Source organism: Mastigoproctus giganteus, chromosome 10 (genome assembly GCF_048544385.1).
Source record: "Mastigoproctus giganteus isolate SK-2022 chromosome 10, ASM4854438v1, whole genome shotgun sequence".
Lineage (NCBI taxonomy): Eukaryota > Metazoa > Arthropoda > Arachnida > Uropygi > Thelyphonidae > Mastigoproctus > Mastigoproctus giganteus.
In genome coordinates, this window is record NC_143584.1 from 20,060,101 (window position 1) to 20,084,292 (window position 24,192).

The 24,192-nt window shown below is 38.5% G+C and overlaps 1 protein-coding gene across 1 annotated transcript in view; it reads left to right on the forward strand.

Moving 5' to 3' along the window:
- Positions 1–24,192, forward strand: part of LOC150078832 (sodium-dependent noradrenaline transporter-like) — a 215,339-nt gene that overhangs the window by 100,776 nt on the left and 90,371 nt on the right. The window contains exons 4-6 of the mRNA XM_090382412.1: positions 6,766–6,897; positions 7,489–7,735; positions 19,727–19,865. Of these exons, the coding sequence (XP_090238538.1) occupies positions 6,766–6,897; positions 7,489–7,735; positions 19,727–19,865 (518 nt within the window). The remainder of the gene's footprint in view (positions 1–6,765; positions 6,898–7,488; positions 7,736–19,726; positions 19,866–24,192) is intronic.

The window sequence follows — 24,192 nt, forward strand, 5'->3', positions numbered from 1 at the left end:
TGCATATTGTAGTCTGTACAGTTCACCTATAAATTATTGACCATCACTTTTGAAACACCCTGTATATATATAAAAGGGGAGAGGGTTGAACACTAGAATTTGGAAAGGCCAAAAGAGGTTTACGAGAAAGTGACTGATTGAATTTAGAAGTTCTTGGTGATTCCTCTCTCTCTCACACACACAGGATGGCTTGGAAGTTTTTTTTTTTTTTTTTGGGCTGGTGCAGCATAAGCCTCAGGCTTCCTTGTACTATATGACTAATGATAATAATAATATTCCGTAAATTTTTTTTCACATGTTTACCTACTATTCAAATAAGCTTAAAATTATTTAACTAAATTTGCATTTTTTAAGAAAAGAAAAAAGATATTTTCTATATAAAACTGTATAACCGTTTTTATAATTCTAAATTACTGAGTCAGACCTCCGTTTAACGAAGTGCTGTTATAGGGAATTATTTTGAATTCCCCTTGGAAGTTACATTTAAAATAGTTTCCGTTGAGCGAAGAAAATGTTCATATAGGGAACGGATTAGGAGACAATTAACTCGATACGCACTGTTCGCATTTCTGGCCTTCAGGCAATTTAGCCAATTAGTGTTGCTGCACGAATTAAGAGAGCTAAAGCATTCTACAACTTAGTGGTACCTGGTAAAACCTATCCGACCACCTGTCCCACATACGGAGGAGTCGCTCTAGTCAAAAGTGAGCAGATCAAGGGGTATTCCCAATGGCTCTGGCCCACTTTCTACTGCAGTGGTGTCCAACCGTTTCCCGTACAGGGGCCATATTCAAAGTTAGATTTCTTTAGTGTGTTACATTTTCTATATCTTGTTGCATGTAAAAGTAAAATTGAAAATATTCGAAAATTTTATTAAGTACAATACACAATTACATTTACTGAACAAAACATTTATTGATAATTAACAAAATTTAAAATGCTCTTTTGGACTTGGAAAATTGTCAATTAGGTTACAGTTAAATGAAAGAGATGGATTTCGGGGATACCTAATTGTTAAGGTTTCGGAAGAATTTGATGAACTCTCTAACTACAATTTCATCGAGTGAATGTGAACGACGATTTTCACAAATGAATCTGATCGCCAGCCCAACCAGCGAAGCGCTGGTTGATGACAGAAAGTTTCTTCACTACTGTTTCTTAAAATTGTAGGCCCACCGCTGACCCGCTTCTATCCAGCAAAATATGTCGATTCGTGGCTGCTTCGGAAAAGCATTCAGCAACCGACACACAAAGAGGAAGAAAAAAAGTCGTCATAGGACAGGAGTCGGCAACCTGCGGCTCACGAGCCGCATGCAGCTCTTTTAACTGCGGTTCTCTAACTTTACAGCTCACATGAAGCACAATTTGAAATGGAGTTAGAGGACTTAAAAAATCAAGACATGTGGAGTGCAAGACTAAATGCCTTAAAACTGAAATTGAGGATTTAGAGAGGCAAAAGGCTATCCTTGTAATTCTACACAAATGGACGGCGATAGATGAGTTTAAAATGCAGACCAAAATGTGTTCGATGAGTGGAGTAGCTTCGGATTCCCTTTTTTTTTTTTTTTAATCAGATCAAAAATGGCTCTTCACTCAAAAAATATTGCCGGCCCCTGGCATAGGGTGTCGGATGAGAACTTAATAAAAATTTGAAATATTCTACAAAAACTTTTTATGAAATTATTTTTACTTATTTTTTTATGTACTTGAATAATAAATTTATGCTTAATAAACTGTGTTAATATACTTAATTTGTTGTTCTTATTCTAAATACATTACTACTAAAGTAACAATATCAGGAGAAAAAAAAAATTTAGAGTACTTTTTTCATATCCTTTTAATTTTCAATTTTTCCTGATAGGAAAGAATGAGTACCGGCACCTATTTTTTTACAAAAAAAAAAAAAAGCACTGTGTGTGTATATGTGTGTGTGTGTATATATATATATATATATATATATATATATATATTTTTTTTTTTTTTTTTTTTTTTTCTCTCCTCACTCATCTTCTTTCTCATACACCAGGGGAGGATGCAATGGGGTGTAATATAAATTTAAATCCTAGTGCATAATAAATTAGATATCGATCAGTGCGTTTCGCCAACTGTCTTTTACGTAGAAAATATTTGACTTACTCCGTCATACCTCTACATTTTATGTAGAAATGCGTGCACGGGAGTTTGCGAGCAGGGGGCGAAGCTCCTAGTAATTCTTATTTTATTTTTATACATAATAGAAAATATTTTAATAAAAATTGGTAAACAAGTTGGCCCTGTTTTAATAAAAACTTTGAAAATTAAGAAAAATGAAACGCAATTCCAAACTTGTACAAGGTATTCGTGTAATGATTGCAGCCTCCAGGGTTTCCCCTATATACCGCTGTATCTTCTGTATTTTATTTATAGCCGGCAAGTGTGTGTAAATATATGTGTGTATGTTTTAGTGTAGGTTCTGATGAGTGTTGTTTGCCGGCCCTGGAGACTTTGCAGCCTGGAGGCAGGGGGGGGGGAAGCCACCTGCGTCCAGACTCCCGTACCTTGCCACGAGGAGGCGCTCCAGGGGTTTGTAACCGCAAAGAGGGTTTCCAACCAGTGGTAAACCCGTGAAAGTTATGGGAAGGAGAAGTAGGACAAAGAAAGAAGAGAGATATTCTCTTAAGAAAGGAGCAGAAAACGGTAGGATGAATTAACAACTAAGAACAGAGAGGAAAGTTAGGTTTTCTCCGACTGGAAGAGGAGCCCAACCTCAGCCAGCCAGAGAAAGGAAAACTCAAGAAACAAATTTAATTGTGTCTGAGACATCAAGAAAATAACTTAACTTAACTTAGCATCTAATTACAAAATTTTCCAAAAATTTACAGTGAGAAGACGAGACTTCTGAGAAGCCCAGAAGAACTTGTCTGAACAATAGTTGGTAAGAGTTTTAAACAGTTACACTAAATAACAAGCAATCTAATAACCTTCAGTGATTTTGTTAGAACTGCAATTCTAGTATCTTAACACACACAATGAGGAAAACTTGAGATTTAACAAGGCTATTAACTCCGAGAGTCATAATAAAATTAAGATCACAATTACATAAAAAGAGGAAGTTGTAATTCTAAACAATAATTTTTTTTTTTTTTTTTTATCCAAAATTTTGAGTTAAACAGGATGAGCTGTGTTTAGCATCTTTCGTCTTCTAAACACGGAGTTAGCATAGTTACAAAAAGCTGAGAAGGATTCTGATGTTTCCAAAAATTTTGGGAAATCATCTAGGATGTAAACATTAGTGTCTAACATGAGCTGGTAACGTAAATCTAAATATATGTTGCAATTTAGGTTTTTCCAAACTTTTAGGCGGGAGTGTACCTAATAGCATGCTATGCCGCCTTTCGCCGTGAGACCCGCTTGCACTCAACGTGGCATTGACTCCATGAGACCGCAGAATGTTCTCAGATATCCTGGACCAGCTGGACAGAAGAATGTCTTGGTGGTTGGTAACGGAGCGAAACTCTAATGTGGAGTGGCGAATGCTGTATTCTACTGCATCCCACAAATGTTGGATGGAATTGATGTCACGGAATTTGTGCTGCCATAGGAGCACACGAAATGCTTGGACATCATCCTCGAACTATTCCTGCACAGTGCAGACCTTGTAACATGGTCATTGCCTTGTTGGAGTCCAATGCCATCTAAATACACGGTCACTGTAGGGCAAAACGTGGTCCGAAAAACAACGCCGAGGTAGGATCTGGCGGTGAGAATGTGTTTACTGGGTATGAGGAGATCCAGTGATGTTCATGAAACACCGCCTCCGGGCTGTTTGTATCCAACCGTGCAGTTTGGTTGCAGCTGTTCACCTGCTCGCCTTCGAATATGCACCCGCCCGTCGACATGATAGAGTTGGAGCTTTTTTTTTCAGACCAGGCAACGTTTTCCAGTCATTCTATGTCTAGGGACGGTGTTCCCATGCTCACTGCAGGTGGTCAGTGAAGTGTAGTCCGCCAAACACATGAACAGCTTGCCTACACCATAGGCCTATCCCCAAGAGTGTCTGTTGGATAGTGTGCTCTGAAAATTTTCTCTGTGCGCACTGGTTGTAGTCTGCTGTTAGTGAGCTGTCTGTTGTCCCGGACAGCGCATGCCAACTGCTGTTCATTTCGACCGTCAACCAGTGGTGATAGTCTCCATGTCCCGGTACGTTGAGTGGTTATGTTCCCCTCTTCGGAATATTCCCGCCAAACTTTCACTATGCCAGCCAGCCTTCGAACAACCGATGATGCCTGCTATTGCTGAGATTCTGGCCCTGCCTTCCTAGCACCACAAATCATTCTCTGTTCAAATTCAGTCTTCGTACTAACGAAGTGACGGCACTATATATGCTGCGCCGGTCGATGAAGTCATTCCTAGGTACTGTGGAATGCGTGCACTCGTGGAGATATTTGCATTTCTAACAACCTCTGCCGACACGCTACCTGAGCCATTAGCTCATCCACGTTAGGGACCCTTAATTTAACTCGTATTAACACAAAGATTTTAAAAACCACATAAGATCTTTTGGTCCCATGTTGTCGCTTTACATCCTTAGACATCACAACAGGGTAACTGCAACGGGGAGGCAGGTACCTACTATCCACCAAATCTTCCTTAACTAAAAATAAAACATACATGCGTTAAAAATAATCTGACCTCCCAGTTTCAGGATAACAGAAGCGCCGCCACTCCCGGTTTTTTACAGCAACTCGAGCCGCTCACATCGCAAGCGCCAACTTTTAAAAATAAAGACTAGCAACTACAAATTACAACTGCTATAACGTACGAAGCTGTTCAGCATTTTTATAATGCGAGCTATGCAACATAGTCTATTACTGATGGGGGTGGTCATAATTCAGTGATCAGAGTGTACACTGTGCTGCCACTCTACCATTTGTGTGCACAGCAGGTACATCTTTGCTGTGCACACAAATGGTTCGTCCCACAACGCTGCAAGTCACATGACCACAGTTTTGGATATAAACGCAGCAGAACAACCTTTCTAGTATCAGTTAACGTATAAACTGTAGCAAGAATGGGGAAAAGGAGTGATCTAATGGACTTCGAATGTGGTACGGTAGTAGGTGCAAGTCGTGCTGGACAAAGCATCTCTGAAACGGCAGTTCTCCTGAACCTTTAACGCACCACAGTTTCAAGGGTGTATCGAGAATGGTGCAACGAACAGAAAAAATCCTCTCAACGGCACTCCTGTGGAAGAAAATCGCTTGTTGATGAGAGAGGTCAGAGGAGGATGGCTAGAATTGTGCAAGCAAACAGACGAGCCACAACATCGCACATCACGTCAGAATACAACCTGTGTGTGTGCAGAACAAAATATCGCAACGGACCACTAGTCGCACTTTGTCGCGAATGGGCTACAACAGCCGACGGCCACATTTCGTTGAGGGCTGATGACCCTCCTATGTGTGAGTCTTGTGGCACAGTTTTATCAATTAGACACATTTTAATCGAATGTCCAGTTTTTAGCAGTATCCGTCTTACCGCTTTTAATCATCTGACTGAGCCATATACACTGTCAGATTTTATCCGACAATGACAATGTCTGCTATTTTTAGATTTTTAAAGTCAATAAATATTTTTACTCGTTTATAAAATCTACATTTTTCTTATACTTCTTGACATAGTGACCTAACTAATTAGGTCACTGAAAGTTTAAATTGTTTTATAAATGACATGGTCTTGGCGCATTATAGCCTTAGTAGCTAATGCGCCAATAAAACCAAAACCAAAACCAAACCAAACCAAACCACATTTCGTACCTTTTTGTTATCAATGAAAAACAAGAGAGCACGCCTCCTGTTGATACAACAACGCCAGCACTGGACTATCGAGGATTGGAAAACAAACAGTTGCTTGGTCTGACGAGTCAAGTTCCTGGTACATCATGTTGATGGAAGGCTCAGAATTTGGCGAAAACAACACGAATCCACGGACCCGTCATGTCTGACGACTACTGTGCAAGGTGGTGGGGCAGTGTTATGGTGTGGGGAATATTTTCTTGGCACACGTTGGGTCCATTGATACCCATAGATTCACGTCTGAATGCCACATCGTACCTAAACATCGATGCTGACCAATTGCATCCGTTCATGTTGACAGTTTATCCTCAGTCAGATGGTTATCCTCAGTTAGATGGTTCCAGCAGGATAATTCCCTGGTGCACAAAGCCCGAATCACTATGGAATTGTTCCAGGAATATAACAATGACTTTTCTTTGCTGCAGTGGCCCGCTCAGTCCCCTGGATCTCAATCCTATTGAATATCTTTGGGATGAGCTGGAAAGGGCTGTTTGCTGCAGGCCTACACCTCCGTCGAATCTCAAGAAACTGCGTGACACACATGTCTGCATGGTACTTCATTCCTGCACAACGCTTTCAGCATCTTGTTCAATCCATGCCGAGACGAATTCAGGCTGTTTTGAAGGCTAAAGGAGGCTCAACATGCTACTAGGTAGGTATACCTAATAAAGTGGCAGCAGTGTATATCTATATGTATTGTAGTTCTACTCTGATTATTAGAGTTCCATACCATGCACATAATACATACAAGGGCGTATTCTCCCTTAATCATGCGTATAAGTGTTCCTAAGTCTATCTTAAAAAATATAAAAAACACTCAAACCTGGTCGTCATGACTCCGTTACGATGATACCTGGATACGCGCTTAATACATAAATATATAGTATGGAATACTGTACAACATACTTAATTATTAATTTTATATTTGTAGGTGTATTTCTGATTCCTTACCTTTTGATGTTGGTATTTGGAGCGATGCCCTTGTTCTACATGGAACTTGTAATAGGCCAATACAATCGACAAGGACCTATCAGCGTTTGGAAGATCTGTCCCCTGTTTAAAGGTAATTCTCTGAAAATACCAGCTTTACTTCAACAGATCTTACAGATCAGCCATGGGGTCATTACACACAGACGAATTGTTTGTCTTTGCTCTGGGTGACCAGAACTTTATGTACAGTATACTATAAAAATATATATATATCAGTGTACCTTTTTAGAAAAAATTCTTGTTTTTCCTTTTACTCGAAATAAATTTATTCGCTACCACCCAATTTTGTAATGATCTTGGTTTCTAATTCTTTATAACAGCGGTATTAGGAAAATTATTAAGAGAGTTCCTTCAAAACTTTATTGTAACACAGTCCTGATCTGAATCCATTGGACTTCGACCCAGTTGCTTTCCATACACTGTGTGAAAAGCCACTGAGTTTAGGGTCTTAGGCAATGGGTTTTTATGACCCTCCCAGAAACTCTGGCCTTTCATCCCACAGAACAAACGAATCATAAAATACATACAATTTTTAGAAGAAATTAATTCTAAAACAATACACAAATGTGTTGAAAAGGCAAAAGTTTGGACCATTGAAGTAGTTAATAGTTTTTAATAATAATAGTTATTGTACAAAGTGATATCTTCCTTTTTTTTTGTACAGGTGTCGGATACTGTTCGGTGTTGGTATCTTGGTACGTGTCATTCTATTACAATGTAATCATTGGTTGGACGGTGTATTATATGTTCATCTCCTTTTCTTCTGAGCTGCCTTGGGTCTACTGTGACAATGAGTGGAACACCGATCGCTGTTGGGAGAGTCATAGACAGAACGAAAGCGACATCATCAATGGCTCCCTGAGCCATTCTTTTCGTGTGAATAAGACGTCACCAGCGTTGGAATTTTTTGAGTAAGAAGACAGACGAAATTTAATATTGTCTGCTTATTTTATATCTGTACTTTCATATTTTGCTTTTAATTTTTGTGATTAGTTATTAACAGTTTTACAGCGACTTAGTTACTCTTAAATTTGTGTACATTATATTTTCAAAAGTATAGGAGCCGCTAAGAGGAAAAATGCCTCGGAGCTTTACACAGAGAGGATTTATTAATGGTGTCTTAATTTACCTGTAATACAGTATGTAGTGTACTAGGAACCTTTTGCGCCAAGCTGATATTTGTCAGTGGAAATATTTATCGTCTTACTCCAACAGAATAGTTTTTAGGCACTTTAGCATATATGCATAATGCGCATATTGTCTTCATGTCCGTCCGCATGTAACAACTCGACTTGGAATGGACGGATTTTCAAGAAATTTTATATTTGGGCCTTGTGGTCGACATCTGGAGGTCAGAAGTTCAAAAGATAGAGAGAATACAAGAAACAGCATCGTATTTAGTACATACGGTGCTCAAAGCACTTGTACTTATGAATCCTCGCACTCGGCTATGTAGGTCTACAGCTCGAATCTCAGTGGATGGATTTTCATGAACTTTTACAGTTATCACCATGCGCAATTTTCGTGGTGAAAGGTTGTAGTTAGTGCAGCAGTATTTTTAGCAGCTTATGTATACCATTTATTTTTCTCGTCAAAGTTTTTTTTTTTTTTCCATTATAACTGTCAACCATATGAAAATAATTGCTTTGCTATAACATGTTTAGATATCATATATATTTTTTATCCCACCTATTTTTGACCTCAGTGACAGTATAGCGTGTTCGTTCTCGTTTTCAAAGATCTGTCCGTATTTCGGAGACCGCAGACATTGTTAAAAGCCTCTTCATTTAGACCAGCAGTTAGGCAGAGTGCGGATTATTATTATTGTTGTATTCATTGGTCTAAAAGAAATACCATAAGAGATAATCACGTATTCAGATCTTGTGAACACCTCGTGAAAAGGTAATAATAACGTCTCCCTTTCGGAAGGGAGTCCAACCTGGCCTTTTCCCGCACAGAGTGGGAAACAGTCGTAGCCAGTACTAGTCTTAAGGGCTAGCAAAATGTGGAGTTGCAGTGGCCTACTATAAGTCACTAAAATATTTTAGAAAAAAAAAAACCTTAGTAACATCTAAAAAGATTGTTAGATTTGAGTTGTTTCCACAACTCAAAGGCAAAGATTATTTCAATTATCAATCATTAGAGGAATAAACAGGAATGTACCCCTTAGAAATCTGTTTAAAAATTAGTTATTAGAATTTTATTATTGGAATAAAATTGTTGAATTTTATTTGAATTGTTTTTTCTTAGACCCAAGGCACAGTGCCTAATTGAGAAGATGGCCCCGGAATGCCCTTGAACAGGGGCGTTTCTAGGGTATGCGGCGCTGACGCCCGGGTGGCTATCGCAATTTGGTGCCCCCCCCCCCTTTAAATTTTTCTTCATATGTGGTACATAAGTTTCTCAGGTTTTCAGGCGCCCCTTGTGAACGTTGGCACCTGGGTGCAGTGCATCCATTTTACCTCGGTACGGCCGCCCTGCTCCTGAACGTTACGATAAAAGTATAACTGCACTCGTAACACAGTAGGATAAGTGCACGAATGTGTGGACTGCCTACGTAGAAAAGTAGTGTGTTCATGCGTTATTTCATTATTCTTTAATTAATATCTTCGAACAAAAACAGTTACTTTATCAATCTGAGATGCGATCTGAAGAGAGAGTGGCTGGTGGATGGGCTGGGGTTACTAAGGTACGCTGAAGCGGCTACGCACATTGCGAGATTGGGTCTGATTCATTGTTTACTAATGGCTTTGCTAGATATATCTGCTTCAGTAACAGTCAAAATGAAGTTGTAATCGCCTCTATCCACAGTGTCCTACACAGAGTATAATGGAAATGTCTTATTTGATATTCAGACGGAGAAATAAAAGTAATAATAGTAAAAATACAAATATTTACTGTATAGAAATGAATGAATTATATAGATACTGGCCAATAAAATAGGAACCTTTGTACTAAGATAGTTACAAACAGATAGATGCAAATAAAACTGTCAGGTGGAGTGATGACATGTTGCCTCGTCGAGTATAGAGACTACACAGGGCTGTTTGACTGCTGTAATCTGAAACCAGAATGGTGAAAACGCGTTCTCTATCAGACTTTGACAAAAAAAAAAAAAAAGTCTTATCGTGGGTGCACGTTTAGTAAGAGTCACGATTCAAGCAACAAAAGACATTTCTCAAAGATTTTAATGACGGGAAAGTCATTAAAAATCTTTGAGATGGATTCTCTGGAGAAATGCAGTTCTTCCACAACTGAAAGGGGAGAATGTGTCAGAAGAACAATACCTCAAGAGTGAAGCAGTCGTCCCGAAGGAGGACTATACGAAAAAATAAGGACAGCCAGTGTTACAGCACATAACATCTGAATTCAGCCAAGCCCAGAACTGCCCTATTTCAACCCGTACCATGCGGAAAGAATTGAAGAAATTGTGTAATGGCAGTCGCCTGCCTATTCGGGAGGTACTTTTTTTTTGTTTTTTTTTTTTAACAGAAAAATCCGCTTGCATTGATGCTGAGAGAGTCCTGATTAGACAGTGGAATAATGGAAGCAAGTCATGTGGTTAGACAATCACGATATACGTACTTTGTTCTGCACTGATGGTCGGCAGAGTGTGTAGCGAAAACCTCACCTAGCGATGGACATTGTTACCCAATGCATCTGGTGGTATGGGAATGTTTTGTTGGAACGAACAGGGGCTGATAGACCTGGGGCCACTGCACCCTGTAATGTTACACTTTCATGCCGAAGGTGATGGCTGTTTATGGATGACAATGCAGCAGCGCTACGAAGTCCTTGCGTAGCTTCAACTTGGTCGCAGCCAGAGCCAGAAGCGTCCCCAGGTCTATCAGCGCCCTCTGCGAGATTTTTTGTTGCGCCCTCTCCGACCTGAAATTTACAGCAAATCAGTGAATTTTATGGGCATTTTGCGCCCCCTAAATTTTGGCACTATGTTCGGAGGAACCGCTCGATCGCGCCTTAAGCTGGCCCTGGACTCGCAGCTCGCAATATTTTGCTGGAAAAATGGTTACAATTACGAAACGCACTAAAACACCTCATAGAATCCATGCCGTGCCGCACATTTACTGTAATTCGAACAAAGGCTGGCCTAATTCTACACTGAATGCAGGTGCGTATTTTTTTTTTTTTTTTTGGCCACTGTGTGTATATGACATGTGCTGTGTGTATCCTTCGTGCTTCAAGAAAGGCACTACGATCGCCTCACGGTAATTTGCCTCAGTATTGCACTACTTCAAATAAAGACTTTTTTTTTATGGCATGGAGCGAGCATCACCTTTCGTAACGAGTTTGCTTTGGTATTGCTCAAAGAATGAGATAAAAAATCAAATATTTAAAAAAAAAAAAAAAAAAAACAGCAATAAAAATTATATAATTTTGACCACTGCAAATCAGAATCGATTTTCAGTTTCCAAATTCAGCTACGGATTATTGGATAGTATTTTATAATATTTTGCATATAATTCTAATAAAGACTGTTTGTTTGTTTGTTTGTTTGTTTGTTTGTTAAACTGGTTATCGACTCCGTCATAATCTAGGTCAGGTTTACTTTTGCTTAAACCTAATGGTGTATTGATATGCCATTAATCAAACTCGTGAAACTCCAGCCTGTTTAAGGCACACCTGCTTTCGTCACCTCAATTAGAACGATAGTGGCCGATATCCCGTAATTAAACAAATCCTTTATTCAGAGTTAACAGGTCATGTTATCTTCAGGTCACATGATTTGTTACTGTTACTCTGCGATTCAGTTGTTTTCAAATGATGTAAAAGTAAATTAGACTTAATTCGGCTTGTCTCTCTAAATTGCTCGTGTTCTTAAGGTCGATTTTTTTTTCCCGTTTTTATTTTATTTTAGGCTTAACAGAAAAATCGACCTTTTTCCACCCAGTGTCATAAGTTTTCCCCACAAGAGGGTGGAAAACATGACATCGTCTGTAGCCCGCGAAATTACTCATTTATTTAGTGCAAGTGGTTTTCAACCTTTTTTTTAAAAACGGCACCCCTAAGTAATATATTTTCTGCCTGTTGAGATCCGATTCTCTCCCTGTGTGTGTGTGTGTGTGTGTGAGTGTGTGTGTGTGTGTGTGTGTGTGTATATATGTGTGTGTGTATCTATAATATATATGTGTGTGTGTGTGTGTATAATTCGGAGAAAATGTAATTTTATATAATATAATTATAAAAATTACATTTCATAATACAAATTAATATATATACAGTAATATAATAACTTTATTATTTAAAAAGAAGTACTAAGTAAACATCAATTAGAGATCACCACAAATTAAAGATACTGTACACCTTTTTATAATGAAATAAACATAAATTTTAAAAAAATAAGTTTTTAAGTAACTAAAACCCAAATTACGTGGCACCCCTGGAATGTTGTTGCGGCACCCCGGTTGAAAACCACTGATTTAGTGTATTACTTCAAAACTGAGAGAATGAGAGAGGCTTCAGGCATATACGAGAATTACAAAACAGTAATGTACGCAAGTTGGCACAAACCTCATTTGGGTACAAAATGCAATAGTGTCCAGACTTTTTTTATTTAAATTTTAAAAAAATTCGAAATCTATTAAATATAAATTCAAACGACTGGATACATTGCTTTCTATCTGAAAGTATTTAGGATTGACTTAAAACTGGATCCCACAACTGGGTTCGGTAATGTTATCTGTATAGGTAATTACCTAGTAAATTAATAAGAGGAGTTTACTTCAATGTAGTACGTAGAACACTTCCGTATGATACCCTCCAGAAATTAAAACGAAAAAATCGACACCTTACCGGTACATTAAAGTAAAATATAAATAATTAAATAATCAATTTAACACAATTCAAAATCAATTTAAAATAATTAAAATACAAATTAACGCAATTAAAAGAATCTAACGAAAATATTCAAAACGATTTTCCTTCCTGAAGCTGACAATGCTTTTCGACCGACTGTCGTGATCACAGGAATGAAAATTACCGAATCAGGCTAAACCTGCAACTTAAATAGTGATTATATGTCTTCGCGCATGCGCGTAAAGGTCCACGCATCGGAGATCAAATATGGTCGCCGGACATTAACAGAATTCTCGTGTAATTTAATTTCAACGGTTTCTGCAATTAATAGTCGCGTATAATTACGTTGAACGTTAAGTATTTTGGCCTCGTTAAATAAAAAAAGTATGTTTTTCGTTAATGGCATGAAAGGCTAATTCTGACGCTGCTGAACGAGAAGCACGAACTTGAGGCTTCGTGTTGATTTACACGAATATTAAGAGAAAACCGCGTCGAACCTTGGTAAGACGAGTCGCAATCACCGCAAGAAATGTTGTATACCAGATCATTAATTTGAGTTGCGAACGCGGAAAGAACCGAGCGATTGTTCAGTATAGTGTGTAACTTCTGTATAGGCCTAGCTATAATTTTAAATTCGGTATCTTTAAAGAATCTGTTAAGCTGTTTGTGCCACTGTTCAACATATGGGACAGAAATAAAGTATTTTTTGATATTACTATTGTTGATTGGTATAGTATTTTGTATCCTATCCTTAGCTTGTACCCTAATTCGATTTATTGTGTTAATGGGATAACCCCTGTTTAGGAATCTGCTAGTTAATATTTGTATTTCTGAGTCCAAAGCAAAATCCGTCGTTGAATATTTATAGGCATTTAGAAATTGATTAAAGATAATTGATCTTTTGTAGGTGAACGGGTGATAGCTATTATAATGTAGAAGCATACCGGTGTTTGTGGGTTTTCGATAGATGCTAAATTGTATTTTGTTCGAGTCCCGGGTAAGCGTGAAATTTAGAAAGTTTAATGACTTTGTATCCGTATCTCTTCCCTTTCCAATGTAAATTTGAGTCTAGAATGAATATTATTAAAAGAATGTAAAATGTCTTGGATAGTACTACTATCGGTAATAACTAGAACATCGTCTAAATACCTCCCATAGTATGTGATACGGGGACGAAAAGGTGTCAAATGTATCTGCTCAATCGTTGAGAGATAGATCTCTGACACTACCCCGGGGGCTCACATCTAGTGAGTATGGGCTTGGCAAACCCAGGGTCCTGAGCTGGATATCATCATTCTTCTCTTTCTTGGTGATTCCCTTTTACTTCTCTCTCTCTCTCAGGGGGTAACTTGGGAATTTTTTTTTTTTTTTTTTTTTGGCTGGTGCAGCATAAGCCTCAGGCTTCCTTGTACCATATGGCCATTAATAATAATAATTAAGCCACTCAGGCTCAAACCCATTAGTAATCCAAAAATTTGTTTGTACACCGGGACTCGAACAAAATACAATTTAGCATCTATCGAAAACCCACAAACACCGGTATGCTTCTACATTATAATAGCTATCACCCGTTCACCTACAAAAGATCGATTATCTTTAATCAATTTTAAATGCCTATAAATATTCAACGACGGATTTTGCTTTGGACTCAGAAATACAAATATTAACTAGCAGATTCTGAAACAGGGGTTATCCCATTAACACAATAAATCGAATTAGGGTACAAGCTAAGGATAGGATACAAAATACTACACCAATCAACAATAGTAATATCAAAAAATACTTTATTTCTGTCCCATATGTTGAACAGTGGCACAAACAGCTTAACAGATTCTTTAAAGATACCGAATTTAAAATTATAGCTAGGCCTATACGGAAGTTACACACTATACTGAACAATCGCTCGGTTCTTTCCGCGTTCGCAACTCAAATTAATGATCTGGTATACAACATTTCTTGCGGTGATTGCGACTCGTCTTACCAAGGTTCGACGCGGTTTTCTCTTAATATTCGTGTAAATCAACACGAAGCCTCAGTTCGTGCTTCTCGTTCAGCAGCGTCCGAATTAGCCTTTCATGCCATTAACGAAAAACATACTTTTTTATTTAACGAGGCCAAAATACTTAACGTTCAACGTAATTATACGCGACTATTAATTGCAGAAACCGTTGAAATTAAATTACACGAGAATTCTGTTAATGTCCGGCGGCCATATTTGATCTCCGATGTGTGGACCTTTACGCGCATGCGCGAAGACATATAATCACTATTTAAGTTGCAGGTTTAGCCTGATTCGGTAATTTTCATTCCTGTGATCACGACACAGTCGGTCGAAAAGCATTGCCAGCTTCAGGAAGGAAAATCGTTTTGAATATTTTCGTTAGATTCTTTTAATTGCGTTAATTTGTATTTTAATTGTTTTAAATTGATTTTGAATTGTGTTAAATTGATTATTTATATTTTACTTTAATGTACCGGTAAGTTGTCGATTTTTTTTTCGTTTTTTCCGTTTTAATTTCTGGAGGGTATCACACGGAAGTGTTCCACGTACTATATTGAGGTAAACTCCTCTTATTAATTTACTAATATTATTATCAACGTAGAACATATTGAGTATTACAGCTCTGATTCATACTATCTAATATAGGTAATTACCGTATTTTCCAGACGTTAAGACCAACATTTTAGAAAGTAAATTTTTGTAAAAAAAAAAAAATGTATATTGCATATGTTTATGGATATATTGCATATGTTTATGGATATCATCATTCTTCTTTCTTGGTGATTCCCTTCTACTTTTCTCTCTCTCTCTCTCTCTCTCTCTCTCTCTCTCTCTCTCTCAGGGTAACTTGGGATTTTTTTATTTTATTTTTTGTCTGGTGCAGCATAAGCCTCAGGCTTCCTTGTACCATATAGCTAATAATAATAATAATAATATATTAGAAACAAAAATTCAGAAGTGCTCATTAAAGAAAACGTTGGTAGAAGAGTTTATGCTCTTCGTAGAACACTAAAAACCTAGTTGTCGCTACCGTTACACTTGTCATTACTGATGTTACGGTCTGAATTTTCGCTTTATTCAGAGAATGTATCATTCGCTGTGCCATCAAAGGGTATTGCACATTTCTTTCAAAGCCTTGGCAATTATATCGTTTTTTAGTAACCCACAAAATTTTAACCCATTCACATTTGTGAAATTCTTGGTGCCTCCATCCAGATGGTCCACACTCTTCGTGCATGAATGCTTTAAGGGGTTAATTGAGATGTCCAACGGCTGCAGTTGGCTAAGGCAGCCTCCTGGAATCACAGCTAACTTTGTTTAATTCGGCAACTGTCCGTTTTATTTTATCCGTTTCATGTGAACTGAACTTGTCACAAGACGTCCAGTTGGCCTCTAAAGGTCAGCTGGTCTAAACGAGCCGGCTTCTACAGTCGGATCATTTACACTGGGTGACTTGAACATGCTTTCTCTAGACACAACTAGAGCTAAAAAAAAAATTATGTGCACTTAGAATAGCTTCAGGCCATAGACACAGGGGAACTTTAGGTAGCATTATCTGGGTAAAAAAAAAAAGTACGTCTTATGGTCGAGAAAATAGGGTATTTATCATTACTCTGTAAAATTTTATGGGCGTCGATGTCACGATTCGATAAAATTTTATCGAATCGTGACATAGAGTCGTTTTCTTTGTGGGAATTTTCATCCAAATTAATTCTAGAATTGGTTTATGCATGGTTACTGCATGCAGATCATTTCTACTACTAGAGTAGTAGGAATGCATCGTTTAATTACACCGATGAGCCAAAACATTATGACCAGCGAGTCGTTATACAAATTGAAGCAACTGCAGGTGAACTACAGTGTGTGCACAGGTCGGGAATGGTATAAAAACACCTGATACTGAGATCCATTAATCAATGTTACTCTTGTTCTTCAGATGACAAAGGCAGCCGACTTGAGCAAGTTTGACAAAGGCCAAATTGTAATGCCCAGATGACTAGGTAAGAGTATATCCGAAACGGCATGGCTGGTGGGATGCTCACTGTCAGCCATGGTTAGTACCTATCGAAAGTGGTCAGAGGAGAGGGAACCCACGAACCGCTGGCAAGGTGTTGAACGACCATGGCTCATCGATGCTCAAGGTGAGTGAAGGCTCTCCATGAGGTACGTGGCAACAGAAGGGAGACTGTGGCACAACTCGGAATGGAATGCTGGTGATGGGAGTAATGTGTTGCAACACACAGTACATTGAACCCTGTTGAAAATGGGGCTGCATAGCTGCAGGCCACTCCAAGTGCCCATGCTAACCATAGTTCACTGGTGACAGCGCCTACAATGGGCACGCGAGCATTGAAACTGGACCTCGAGTGATTAGAAGGCATCTCGTCCAATGAATCACGTTTCCTGTTGAACCATGTGGACGGTCGGGTATGTGTGCATTGTTTACCTGGGGAAGTGATGGCACCTGGATGCACTGTGGGACGAACACAAACTGGTGGCGGCAGTGTCATGCTTTGGGCGATGTTCTGCTAGGACATCCTGGGTCCATTCATCCATATGCCAGGCATTCTGATGTCTACCACCTACCTAAACATTATTGCTGACCAGGTATACCCTTTTGTGGCAATGGCCTTCCCCTCTGGGGCACCTCCATGGCCAGGTGGGAAGGAGCAGCAGTGCGTAGCACACACTTCTTGATTAGACCGGGGTTCGAGCCCGTCATCACTAAATACGGAGGATGCGGAAAGGTCAAGGAATGACCACCGCATATCCCAGAGCAATATGGCCTTAGTTGCTAATGCTCCTAAAAAACCAAATAACAACAACAACCTTCCCCTCTGGCAGTGCAGTCTTTCAGCAGGACAATGCACCATGCCACACTGCCCAGATTGTTCGAGACTGGTTCGCAGAACATGAGGAAGACTTCTAGGTACTGCCCTGTCCTCCAATCATCAATCCCATCGAGCATCTGTGGTTTGTGTTAGAACAGCAACTCTGATCTGTGGCATCCCAACCACAGACTTTACAGGAGTTAAAGGATCTGCTAGTTACATGGTGATACCACAAGACACGCATTTAGAAATCTTGTAGCATCCATGCCTCACCGGGTACGAGCTGTTTTGGCTGCACGTGGAGGACCAACATCATATTAGGTAGGTGGTCATAATGTTTTGGCTCATCGGTGTATATCTCATTGTTAATCAACCTTCACAACAAGTTGCCGAGGTATTGCACTGCTTTGAATAAGTAACACTTCACCAGTGGCTAATGTTACTTATTCTTGGCAGATACCACCACCCAAATGGCACTGTTTCGAAGTCTGTTGGCTTACTCATTGGGGGGTGGGCAGGTACCCTGTTGTTGCAATAGTGACAACCAGTTGTGTAGACAGGGCAGGGTAAGCAGGTACATTTTTACTGCAGTTGATGCCTTGTGAAACCAAACCGCAGTTACGTGTGTTATATCTGGTAGGAATGTTGTTTTGTAATATAAGGAGAGTATGCAACGTTTAAGTCCCTGTCATGACGGACCACACGGGCTAACAGTGCAGAATACTTTCTTATCTTTGTCCCTAGATATGTGAGATGCTGCTTGAAGGAAAGAGTACAATCTAATATCACCCCCAGGTATTTAAGCTGGCTTTAGAGTTTAATTGTGGTATCTTTCAACTTTATTTCGGGAAATGAGACATGTTCAGTCTTACCTTTTTGTAAGATTAAAGTTGTCTTAGTCGGTGAGATTTTTAGGCAGTGTAAGAGGGTCCAGTCCTGTAATATCTTGATGGCATGGTTTGCTTTTACCTCCAACTGTGCTCTACTGTCGGCAGCAATTTTCAAGATCAGGTCGTTGGCAAAAGCTTGGGTTTGGACGTCACCAAGATCCATGGCTAGGAACTCATCTAAGACAACGTTCCACAGGAGTGGCCCCAGGACGGAACCCTGGGGCAGCCCCTGCAGTCCCAGCGGTTTACCCTACCATAGGGTGCCACGACACTCTTACTCCTGTCGGTAAGATAAGACTTGATAGTAAAATAAAAGTTGCAGGGAAGGTTTGCCCATCTTAGTCTTGCCAGGACGCTTGTCCACCAAATGGTGTCGAATGCCCCGGCAAAATCAATGGAGATGATTAGGTAGTATTTACTGTTGGAGCTGGCCACACCATGCAGCAGATGTCGAAGTGCCTCTACTGTGGAAGACTCGGGCTTAAAAGTCCAACCGGGTAGACGTGCAGTTCAGCACCCTTGTAATGTGAGTCAGTTCGAGGATATAGCATTCTCTCAAATAGTTTGCTGATCACCGGTAGCAAAGCTATCGGTCTGTAGGTGGTTGGCTGTTGTGGAGGCTTTGTGGGGTTTTTTGGGATCAGCTTCAGTCCCGTGGTCTTCCAGTTTCTTGTGAAGATGCCTCGATCCAAACAGTATAGAAAAAACAGTAATGGTTCAAGGTCATTCAGTAGACCTCACTCCATACTCACACTATGGAGTGAATGAGCAGGAAGAAATCTAATGAGTGATCTTTAGCCACCTGTTTTTCTTATTGTTATACAGTGATTATTCTCAATTCTTCCACAACATATGCAGAATGCCAGAGTTCCTATCCTGTCTTGATAGGAGTTTCCATATTAATTTTTTTTATTAATTGGCAACTTAAATCTCAAGTGAGGGTCGAATGTCCATCCTATTGTGTTATACACATTTCTCATTCCACAAAGGAGGCAACTCAACCATAGGATACGCTCAATTTACAGATGTAATTTGTGATGAATTTTAGCCTTAGTGGCCTTTTATTTTAAACTCTACCAAGCAATGCAGCTCCTATAAAATATTTCATTTCTTCTTGATTCATTGAATCAGGGTCTACAACCAAATGTAAAGGCAAGGAATCTCTCTCATAATTGGAATTCATGCACCAGATCAGAAAATACTATTGCCTAGAATAAATAGAAAGTATTATGTCGTAGAAGAATCTTAACCAAGGAAGAAGTGATATGTGCAAATGTATTTTATACATTAATAAAAGAAATGTGATATCTGTAGAAATATCAAAAGTAAATGGTAAACTGCATTTTGTTTTATTTAATTCTATAGTCGAGGAGTTTTGGAACTTCATCTAAGTGATGGAATGCATGACCTTGGAGCACCAAAGTGGCAGCTGGTTGTATGTGTGCTGATTGCTTTTGTAATCCTATACATAGCCCTCTTCAAAGGTGTGAAGTCATCTGGGAAAGTAAGTTGGTCAGTTAATTTCTCTTCTTGCTTATTACAACACAAATATAGAAAATTTTAACCACAAACTTCTTTTCTTTTCTAACAGTTTTCATTGTCTGAAAGTATGTATTTGTTTGAGAAAGCTGGAGTGAGCTTGAGTGAAAGTTCACAGTCATGCAAAACCACAAAAATTCAAGAAACCATTCTTAGTTGTTAATTCTTTGCTAGTGTTCATGAAAGAAAGCATCAAATCGTGTCCACCAGTGCTTTGGAGTGTATGCCACCCTCCAAAAAGTATCCAGACACTGCTGTTTTCATAGCCCATTGGACTTTCCTGGATAAACAAGTGCCTCAACTCGGTATATAAGGAAGGTTATGAGCCACACCAGTTAGTTCTCATTATGGCAAATAAAGCTGAGCCGACTGATTTTGAAAGGAGCAGTATCGTTAGTTGGATGTTGCATTTCTGGCTTGTTGATTCATGTAGTTGTAGACAGCCTACACCATCCAAAGTAAACCATCAGTGATGTCATCATGAAATGGGAGTGTGATGGTATTATTGCCATCCAGCAAACACTCGAAGAATTGAAGCTCACCACATGTGACCAGACAGTACTCGGAAGGATACTCATCACATATCCCTATAGAACATCAGCTAGGAGTTTAGGGCATCAACAAGAAGTCTGTATGGACATGCTATATATAGTGTGTAGTATGCAGCTCTTTAGCTAATGTGTTGTGATCCACAAAAAATAAAGCTCTACAGTCTTGTTTTTAATGGGAAAACAGTGGCACGTAAGCTAAACTTCACCAACTGCAATGAGCGTCACCTTGCATGGTGCAACCAATTCTGTAATTGGTCTATAGTAGTGGAAATTGATTCAATGGGGTGACAAATCTTAGTGTACTATATTCCAATCAGATATGAAGGATGCTTGCAAAACATTTGCTGCCGGGCTCTATTGTGCCAAAAATTAACTTCGAAGAAAGTGGAATTATGTGGAGCTTGTTTCACATGGTATGATGTAGGACCTTCGGTGGTTGTACAGAGATCCCTGAGCACCAACACCTACCTTAACATTTTGAACAATTCCATGCTTCCTATGATGTGGCAACTCATTGGTATAGACCCATTTATTTCAATAGGATAGTATCCCCACACTGTACTGTTAGTGGTGTTCGAGAGTGATTCGTGGGAATGAATGTACAAAAATTAGAATGGCCAGGGCAGTCCGACTTAAACCTGACAGAACATTTATGGGATGAACTAGAATGTTGGATAAGGGTCAGACAAACATATCTCACATCAATAAATGAAAAAGTCACTGTTCTGTAGCAGGAATGAAGGACTATACAGGTAGTTCTTGACCTTACAAGTTAATTCATTCCTAGCGCGCACTCGTAAAGTGAACTCTTAATGTGTGAATTAAATCCCATAGACCTAATGTTAAAAGTAGGGGTTACGTACTCAACAATGAAATTAGTTAGTTAATTAGTTTGTTTAAACAATGATTGATTTAATCAAAGAAATTAAAACGTAGCCTGTAAAATCAAGCAAATTTTAATAATAAAGAAATTTATTTATGACTTACAGATATTGAAGAATGTTTATTCTTCATTATTGACTAAATGCACCCTCATTGATCACTTATTATTGGCTTGGCACTCATTGGTTTGTTGCACAAGGAGTTGTTTTCTTCAGAAATGCTTCAAGAGTCGTTTGTTTCCAAGATAATCTTCTATTTTCTTTATAATAGATGCATAAGATTCAATAGATGCATAAGCATTTTTTAACGGAAATTCTGAAAATTTGTTTTTTTATACGATTTGAAGATTTCAGTAAAGGGGAAACACATTTCACCATAATAACGCAAAAAAAACCACACAATTCCAGGCTATCAGTATTTTCTCAAATGCAATAACATAGAGTTTACTACCCATTTATAATTGCTTGCATTAACAGAAAAGCCCGATAAAACGGAAAGTACAAATTATTTTTGTTTTATGGTTGTGACCTCCAGAAATGTGCTTTACAAAAATGTCACAAAGGCATTCAAAATTGGTTTTTATAACAGAGCATATGATAACGATGAAAGTGTAGTGCATTTTAGTGATTTGAATTGGTAACTTATACAATTTGCACTATAAAAACGGCCTTTTAGAGAGTTATATAGCGAAAATTTTCAACTTCCGAGGTCGTGGAATGAATTACCTAAAAACAATGTAGTATTGGGTTCACATTACGATATTTTCACGATGTGATGGTGTCTCTGGAAAGAATTAATATCGTAAAGCTGGTACACTGTATTGTATAGCTGTGCATGTGGTTTGAAATGTAGTATTTATGAATGTTTAACATTCATTTTTTGCAATTAATGTTCATATTTTTCATTTTCTTGATACTTTGGGAAAAAAAACAAAAAAAAAACACGTAAACCCGGGAACTCGTAAAGCGAGAACTGTCTGTACATACTGCAGTCTATCTTTCATTGGTGGAAAGCCTATCCAGTAGATTTAAATGCATTGCAGTGGACAAAGTGGGGTCGAATTGCTGTTGAAGTGACTGGCAGTATGAAACCAACATGTGTCCTGTCCAGATACTTTTTGGAGTGCTGAATAAGTCAAGTAGCTCTTTATTGTCAGATATGAAAGTCCATATCACACAAGAATGTTAAGAAATGGCAGGTTGGCATTTACTTGACTTGAAAATATTACTTTACTTTACTTTTCAAGTTTACTTTACTTGAAAAATAGATGGTTTCTATTCATCATGAACACATGCTGAATAGAAACCATCTATTCAACGTGTGTGTAATATACCCACTGGATGCATGGGACCAGTCCACCACGAATTCCATAGTTTGAATTATCATTGGTGGGCTGTGCTTTTTAGTTTCAAGAGCATTTAATATCTGGCTTGGTGCATTATGGTCTTAGTTGCCAATGTGCCATTAACCTCCAAAACTAACCAACCCGACAACTAATTGTAATAATAGAAGTAGTACAAAGAACTTGATGCGGATGGACTCTGAAGTGAAAAATTGTGGTTTACAATTTTTACAGTCACATAAAGCATGCTGATTGGCAGTGGCTATTTGGTAGTAGAAGGGCCTGCCAAGTCCTTGGCTACACCATGAAATTTATAATATGATGAAGTTGGCAATTTCTTCAATTTAGTCACTTCAGGGTGATTAAGTATTGGACACAGTGTTCACTCAATCTGTCACCTTGATTTCTTTATTCATAATCACTCCATATGGAAAATTTCTATTTCATGGCTTGTTGCATGATTACAAATGTAAAAAAATTTTAAATGCATTATAGGAACATATTATATGCTTGCCCTAGATTGACACACAATTTCATAAATGCAGCAGGATCTTGGTGTTTGCAGCTTTGCGACTGTTTGTTGATCCATGATTAACAAACATTCGCAACCATACATGACTGGTCAGACACTCAATAATTCACTGAATTAAATAATAAATTTTCTGTTTATACTCCAGAGTTACCACAATGATTGAAGCTTATAAGATAGTGGTTACAAGGATATTATCACAATTTATGGCATTACATGTATTTAAACACGTGGCATGTTATCATCTCTATACTTTTACTTTAACCACTCAGCTACAGTTAACTAATTTGCACAATGTTGTTGACTGTGTGCAAGAAACTTTTCTTGGTCGTGTACATTGTTCTGGAAATGCCTGTTCCCAAGTGACATTAATGCCTGTTCAGCCTCCTTTCAATTAATCAGTTTTATACATAATCTGGTTTGCTGAGTGAAAAACTAAATTTTGTTGCCCATGGAGTTTTATGATGCATTTAAATTAATTTATTCCATAACTGTTTTTATATGAAATAACCCACAGATTTCTGCTCAAAAAAAAAAAAAGTATTATTTTAATGGCCTTGGGGTTTCTCACTCATATCCACATAATGTTGTTTGTCTATAGAAATGACTGTTCAAGGGTACAATTTGCACATTGTGCAGTCTAAAATATCTGGAATAACTATCACAGTAATAGCTTGCACATTTCATTGTCCAACTAGAGTTTTGATTGAAGAGGACTTTGGAAATTCTTCCAGTCATCATGGGAATTCAACCCAGGCATCTCCAAATGAATGGCAGATGATAGTATATTGCCATTCATTGTGTTGACCGAACTGTCACAGAAGATTATGTATGGCACCTGGCAAACATTTTTGTAATGATGTTCCTGAGTTGAAGCTCATACACCTACAGCCTACTTTGTCTATAAATTGCTTGTGTTCTATGATTGGTGTGACCATTTTGCTGGTCAAAATCATCAAAAATCGATTTCTATGGGGGGGGGGAGAAT